Source organism: Gekko japonicus, unplaced genomic scaffold, assembly GCF_001447785.1.
Source record: "Gekko japonicus isolate JY-2015 unplaced genomic scaffold, Gekko_japonicus_V1.1 scaffold386, whole genome shotgun sequence".
NCBI classification, from domain to species: domain Eukaryota; kingdom Metazoa; phylum Chordata; class Lepidosauria; order Squamata; family Gekkonidae; genus Gekko; species Gekko japonicus.
The window spans coordinates 576,481-583,868 of record NW_015163100.1 but is presented as its reverse complement, the minus strand read 5'-3'; the positions used below and the strand labels follow the sequence as shown (position 1 = coordinate 583,868).

General features: G+C 56.9%; 1 protein-coding gene across 1 annotated transcript in view; it reads right to left on the bottom strand.

The window, feature by feature from the left end:
* CPNE7 (copine VII) overlaps window positions 1-6,250 on the bottom strand; it is a 41,782-nt gene extending 35,532 nt beyond the window's left edge. The window contains exon 1 of the mRNA XM_015406712.1: window positions 6,077-6,250. Within this exon, the coding sequence (XP_015262198.1) occupies window positions 6,077-6,250 (174 nt within the window). The remainder of the gene's footprint in view (window positions 1-6,076) is intronic.
* Between the last annotated feature and the right edge of the window lie 1,138 nt (window positions 6,251-7,388).

Here is a 7,388-nt window from a genome sequence, read left to right as displayed (position 1 = left end):
CTCCAGAGGGATCTGTTGAGGCTGGGTGAGTGGGTGTCAACGTGGCAAATGGGGTTCAGTGTGGTCAAGTGCAAAATAATGCACATTGGAGCCAGAAAATCTAACTATTAAAATATGTTCATGGGGTCCAAACCGGCAGTAACTGACCAGGAGAGATCTTGGAGTCATGGCAGATAACACACGGAAGATGTTGACTCAGTGTACGACTGCAATAAAAAAGGCAACTGCTATGCTGGGGATTATTAGGAAGGGGATTGAAAACAAATCAGCCAGTATCATAATGCCCCTGTATAAATCCATGATGTGGCCTCATTTGGAATACTGTGTACAGTTCTGTCACTGCACCTTAAAAAAGATATAGCAGTGGGAAAAGTGCAGAAAAGGGCAACTAAAATGATTAAGCAGATGGAACACCATAAAGAAAGCTTAAAGAGGTTAGGGCTCTTGAGCTTGGAGAAACGACGACTGACAGTTGACATGATCAAGGTTTATAAGATTATGCATGGGATAGAGCAGGTAGAGAAAGAAATAATTTTCTCCCTTTCTCACAATACAAGAACTCGTGGGCACTCAGTGAAATCAATGAGCAGTAGGCTTAGAATGGACAAAAGGAAGTACTTCTTCACCCAAAGAGTAATTAACACATGGAACTCACTGCCACAGGAGGTGGTGTCGGCTACAAGCATGGACGGCTTCAAGAGGGGATTGGCTAAACATCTGGAGCAGAGGTCCATCAGTGGCTGTTAGCCACAAAGGTATAGATGGAACACCCTGTCTGGGGCCCCCCCCTTTCCATATCTAAAAGGCAAGGGGGACCTGCTTGGCCAATAAACCAGACAGACAGAGTTTCAGGTGCTGAAGCCTCAAACTTTACCAGGACCCTTGATGATAATAATTTGCATTTTTTTACATGGCCTTTGACAGAGGCTCATATTCTCTGGAAACTCGACAGCAACCCTGTAAGGCAGGGCAGTGTGGGTATCCCTTTCTAGCGACTGGAGGACTGAGGCAGGATTTGCACAGTAGCTTTCCTGTAAGGAAACCAGTCCTGGCTTCTGCCCAAACAGAACACCGAGTGTCTCTCCTCCCCCTCCCGTTCGATAGGCAGGCGATCTCTGAGGCTGGGCACGGCATTCCACTAGCCGATCGGGCACAGATGCCGTGCGTCAGCACTCGGAGCGTGCGGCGGCACTGCCAAGAAGCTGAAAGGAAAGATGACTGTGGCAACCCTTTCAGATTTGGGGTGGCAGAATGAACCAGCAATCCTGGCCTGCATGTGAATCACGCTTTGTTTCCCTCTGAGCGCCTGAGCAATTCCTGGCTCTGCAAGCGGGCAGGATCCGTGGGACGCCTGGTGGATATTGACCCACCTGGCTCCTGTGTCGCCGGAAGGCCAGCCAGCCTTTCTCTCCGCCGCATCAGCCCCTCATCCTCCAAAGCAGGTCGCCAAAATGTGAGCTCGCAACCGAGAAGCTCTTGACAGAGAACAGGCCTCGGAAGGTTCAAAGACGCCATTGTGTACCTCTCCCGGCCCACCTGCCTGGGCTTTCTATTACTGCTGCTGTCTGCTCAGGGATTCACATGGAAAATCTTCCGTGCCAGCATCTAACAAGCCTCTGAAGCTAAAGGCAATTAACCCTGAAGGCGTCACAAAAGAGCCCGCGTGCCTGCTTTTGTGCCCGCGGGGAAGCAAGGACGGCCTCCAGCGAGACGGCAGCTCCGCCACGGATGCCAGACGCCCCCCCCCCCACAGGCACAAAAGAGGAGGGCTCAAGGCAGGGAATGGCTGCCGGCAGCCCCAGGAAGGGAAGGCGCCTGCTGAGGAGGAGGAGGACAGGGACTGGGACAGAGAAAGGCAGCCCTGCACGCCAAACCAAGAGCAGGAGAACGCGGTGGGCTGGCCCACCTGGATCAGAACTAAGGCCCATCTAGTCCATCATCCTGTTCCCTAAAGTGGGCGACCAGTTGCCCCTGGAAGGCCTACAGACAGGAAACTGGGGCCAAAGCCGCCTCCCGCTACTGCTCCTGAACCAACAGGCGTACAGAGGTATACTGCCCCTGAACATGGAGGCTCCCTTCAGCCATCATAGCTCATAGCCACCGATGGAAGCTCCCTTCCTAAATTCGACTAATCCCACTTTATAGCCATCTAAACCAGCGGCCATCCGTACATCCAGTGGCAGGCAGGCTCCACAAGAGGACTGTATGTTGCACGAAAAGGTGCGCTGTCTGTTTTCAGTCTCTTGCCCCCCAACGTCACCAGGTTCTTCCAAGCTTGAGTGCTATGAGAACTAGATCCCAGGAGAAAGGGGGGGGGAGATTATCTCAAGACTGAATCCTTTTGCCTGGTGGGAATTCACCCACAGTCGATTCCCCCTTTTCCTCAGAGGAGAACACCCACACTTGTGGGGGTGTTCCCCAAGATCCCACTTGCAAGATCGATCCAGGCCTCCTGGGAAGCCGACTTCCCCCGTGTTTGGCCCTCTCTGCTCAGTTTGAGGGATCCTCTCTGCAACATGGGAAGTTGTGACTGAAGAGAGAGTGCCCTTGCGTATGTACAGAGTGCTCTCCCTTCAGCACTGGGTAAGCACTTCCCACTTGCCCATGCCTGAGATTCAGAAGCATCGTTCCAGGGCTGAGCCTCCCTCAAGAGTTCCTTGGGGCAGGGAGGGAGTGTTCCGCTTCTCTGGCTGGCCTGGCCCCTCGTGCTACAGAAGAAGGTGGCTGCAGGATCACCACAGTAAAGGTAAAGGTAAAGGTCTCCCTTGCTCGAAAGCCAGTCGAATCCAACTCTAGGGGTGCGGTGCTCATCTCTTTTCCAAGCCGAAGAGCCAGCACTGTCCGAAGATGTATCCGTGGTCATGTGGCTGTCATGACTAGATGCCGAGGTGAATGGAACACTGTTACCTTCCCACCAAAGTGGCACCTATTTATCTACTTGCAATTTCTTGCTTTCGAACTGCTAGGTTGGCAAGAGCTGGGGCCAGAGATGGGAGCTCACTCTGTCATGTGGCACTCGGGTCTCGAACTGCCGAACTACCGACTTTCCAGTCTGCAGCTCAGCGTCTTAACCACTTGAGCCACCACAGCCCTGCTAGGAGCACCACAACCGACCATCAATTAGACAGAAGAAGACACCCTCCCTTCCCTGGCCCAGGGCTGGCTTTGCAGCAGCTTTCTCATTCCAGGATCTCGGGGAGTGGGTGTGAGAAGGACCTTTGCCCTCTGCTGGTCGGGGTTGGCTGGACCCAGGGGAAGCTCCGGCACTCCTTTCCCCTGCCCTGTGGGAATTCGCTTGTAGGGCTGTGGCAGGCAAGCAAGTCCCCCCCACCCCGTGGGGTGTGTGGCTGTGGGCAAAGAAGGCAAAAGCCCTTCTGGTCTAGGGGAGACCTTGCCTCCCCCTCCCCGCTCTGCCTTTGGACAGTCAATAGCAGTGGACAGAGGAAGACCACAGCCGGGGGGAGGGGGTGTTTCCTCCAGGACCAGCCAGTTAATCAGCATTCTTGTTTCATTTCAAAGATTTCTATCCTGCCTCTCACCCAAATGGCTTCCGAGGCAGCAAACAAAGAAACAAGATGCCATTAAACATCGTAAAAACAAAAGGATAAGAAACAGAGAAAAACAGTAATGAATTACTCTCTCCGATACGGCACAAGGCACCATCGGCCCAAGTGCCAGCAGGAGGGAGGCGGGCGGAAATATCCAGCGGCACAAAGGAAGAGCAAAATAACCCCCAGGCCTGAACGAATGGAAAGGATGCCTAAAACCTACAAGGCGGGGCAACGGGCCAATGCGTGGAGGGAAGCCACTGCCGAGAAGTCACCGCCTTGTGCCACCACCCACCTGACCGCTGAATATGGGGCAGAGCCTCCATGGGGGGGGGGGGTAAGGTGAGCTCAGATGGGAGTGAGTGGCCATTCGAAGAGGGGCGTGGCTCAGTGGGAGAGCGCCTGCTTTGTGTGCAGAAATTCCTGGGTTCAGCCCACTGAGCATCTTCCCTTTCAAAAGGGGTCAGACAGGAGGGGAGACGAAAGATCTGTGCCCGGAGGGAGACCCTGGTGAGCGGCTGCCATGCAGAGCAGATGAGATCGACCTGGACAGACCAAGGGTTGGGCTCAGAGGAAGAAGGCGGAAGCTTCATGTGTATGTTTGCCCAAAACCATTCAGGTCTTCAGTGTGGGAGAGAAGCGCCTTGAATTGTGCCCAGAACCGAAAGTATCGCCAGCACTGTTCTCAGGGCCGGCTCCAGCTTATTTTGCACCCTAGGCGAGGATCCCTTCTGCCCCCCCCCCATGCGCCCACCAATTAAAAAAAATTAATGCATTTTAGGAAGAATAAAAAACACAAATAATCAAGAAATTCCCCGAGTATGGGGCCGGGTGCAGTTTGGTGCCCCTAAGGGCCGTCCCGCTCTAGGCGACTGCCTAGTTCACCTAGTGAGTGAGCCAGCCCTGACTGTTCTTTTTAGAACTGGAGAGATGTGTTCCCAGTCTCTGGTGCTCATCAACAGTCAGGCCTGGAAACTGTTGACAGGTAACATAAAACGTTAAGACGAGAGAGCCTCTGAGCATGTGAGGGGCGCATTTCCCTCCCCAGAAGAGCGCTCTTGGCCTCTTCTGTGGAGGACTACCTGCTCGGGGCCTGCAGGGGACAGGGGAAGGCTTACACCTTGGGGGGGGGAGTCCCATTTTGCTCTCCCCGTTTGACAGTTCACAGCCTGCAGCAGCAGCAGCAAAAACCCAGCTCGCCGTCTGTTGCATGTAAGTGCAGAACTGGCTGGCAGGAGACTGTGCCCGTCTGGAAGCAGCCCGTGGCCAGGATCCTATCAGTGCCCGGCTGCAGCCTCAGTAAACACTTTTAAAATCTGGGGAGAGTTCTGTACCATTTAATCTTGCTCAGCATCATGTAGATAAGCAGAAGTGCCTTAAGAGTAGCCAAGAAGATGATGCCTGGGATGGGAGCAGAATGTCCTTCTCTGCCTTCTTTTTGTCTGTCTGTCTGTCTGTCTGTCTCTTCCCCACATCCATGCCCCGGCTGCCCTTTCTGGAAGCAGGGAGGTAGAGCAGAGCAGAGCAGAGGGCAGGCAGGCAGGCAACCTGAGCAAACAAGCCTCTCCGCTGCACTTAAAAGGATCCCCCCCCCCCCTGAGCCACTAGCCAATTAGATCTGGGACGAGGGGAGTCCTTCCTGTCCCCAGACGGAGTGACCAGATTTGGAACACAGAGAAATTCATCCAAAAGAACCTCTTTGTAACAGGTACACACGCCGCGTGCAGCCCATGACAATCAGGCCCGTCGGCTCTGAATCCAAGACTAATGAGCAGAGGGTGAGTCACTGAAAATGGTGAGGGGCCCTGGCTCAGTGGGAGAGACTCTGCTTTGCGCACGGAAAGGCTGGTGTTCAGTCCCCTCCCAAGCCGGCCGGTCTGCTTAGAGGCTCCCGAGCAGCAGGAAGGGCCTCTCTGTGCTGGAGGCTCCAGAGGGTAGCGGCAAGGCAGGGCAGGTGGCTCTGGGCCAGGCAGAGAGAACAGCGCCCCTTCTCTGGAGGAAGCTGCTCCAGAGGCCCCCAAGGAAAGGGGCTTCCCTCCCTGGCCTGCCCCAGTAGCCGGTTCTCGGAAGCCCTCTGGCCCTCCCACCCCCCTGGCATGCCATTCTCCGGGAAGAGCCCAGAGGCTCTGCCACCCACGGCACGCATGCCAGCCGAAAAACCCCTGCGTGACAAACCTTGTCCCTTGTCATGGTGCAATTTGTGGGGGAGGGAATGGTGGACTAGGGAGCTTGCGGAGCCCCTGTGGCTGGTCTTGCCCCCCATCCCTTTAAGCACGCAGCTCCCCTCCCTCCTCAAAGCTGCCCGACGGTCTCCCTCCCCGCCCTCCCCGCCCTTCTCCTAGCAAAAGCAACAGCTTCCGATCACTGCTGGGGGATGCTCAGTCTTTGGAAGAGACGTGCCCCCCCTGGGAGCAGCCCGCAAGAATGCTGCTCAAGCCAGGGGGAGCAGCCGGGGGCAGCCCGGACAGGCCGATGCATGGTGCCTCCCCCACCCTCTGTCCCCCCCGCCCTGCCCCGCCCCACCCTACCTCCATCCACTGCCCCTGGGACTGCATCAGGAGCACCACGCAGGGGTCCGACTTGTTGAGCGTGTCCCGGTCGAGCAGGTGCTTGCAGCTGACCCGCAGCTCCACCTTGGAGACGCAGGTGGCAGAGACCACGCCCAGGTTGGCCTGGGACGAGGGGTCCAGCAGCTCATTCATCCTGGCCGTGGAGAAGGATCAGCGGCGGCCGAGGGGAGCAACAGGGGGCTCGGGGGAGCTCTCGGCTTGGGGTTCCAGCCAAGGAGCACCCGGCGGCAGGCCTCAGCTTGACGGAAGAGTCTGGCGAAGGGCCAGCCAAGGGTCTCCTGGGGGAGTTGCCTGTTCCCCGTGCCTCTGCTTGGGTGGGGGAGGCGCAGAGTTCTGGTCCGCGGTCCCTGCGGTCAAGGCAGGCCTTGGGAGCCTGACCCTCTCCTGGTGGCTCCTGCCAGGCAGCTGCCCAACGAAGCCAATTAAGCGGCTCCCCTCCTCCCGCCTTTCTCCGTGCAAATGAGCAAGAGGTGGTTGGTGAGTTGTCCTTTCTTCTTCCTCTGCCGGATGCCGGAGGAGCCCACTCACAGGCGCTCAGCGCTGGCACAGACGGATCCGGGGGGCCTGTGTGCCCAGTCTCCCCGGCTAGCTGGAGAGATTGCGGGGGAAGAGGGCCTCCTCTTCTGGCCTCGGCCACCCGTTGGCACTTTGGGGAAGAACAAGAGAAGCGGAGAAGTTCTTTTCCGGAACCGCCGAGAGCACAAACTGCCTGACAGTATCTTGGGTTCCCGGGCGCAGGACCTTGATCTCCCCTGGCAGACCCACTGAAGGGACAGCAGGGGGTGTCACCAGGGTCTTTCGGTGGCGCTCAGGGACTGGTCGAGGGGGTTGCCTTGTTGTGGAGCCTCGCAGCGCCAGTCAGGCAAGTGCCTACAGGATGCAAAAGGAAGGAAGACTGTGAGAAAGGAAAGCCCAGGACAGGCAGCAGCTGGGGGGGGGGGAGTCCTCTGTGGGAATGTTGCCCGACAGACATCCAAGCCAAGTGGGGAGACAATTAGTAGGGGCACCCTCTCCTGGAGCGGTGACTAAAGAGAACCTCCACACCCAGGCGCAGTCAATCTCTGAATCCCAGAGCCAGGAGGCAGCATCGGGGAAAGGCCTCGGCCTCTAGGCCCTGTGGTTGGACCTCCGGAGGAACTGGCTGGCCACCGTGTGAGACAGGAGGCTGGACCAGATGGACCTTCAGTGCTCTGGTCCAGCAGGGCTCTTCTGAGGTTCTTATATTCTCCGGGGGGGGGGGGCGGGCGACTGCAGGGGCTGAGCTGGGGTT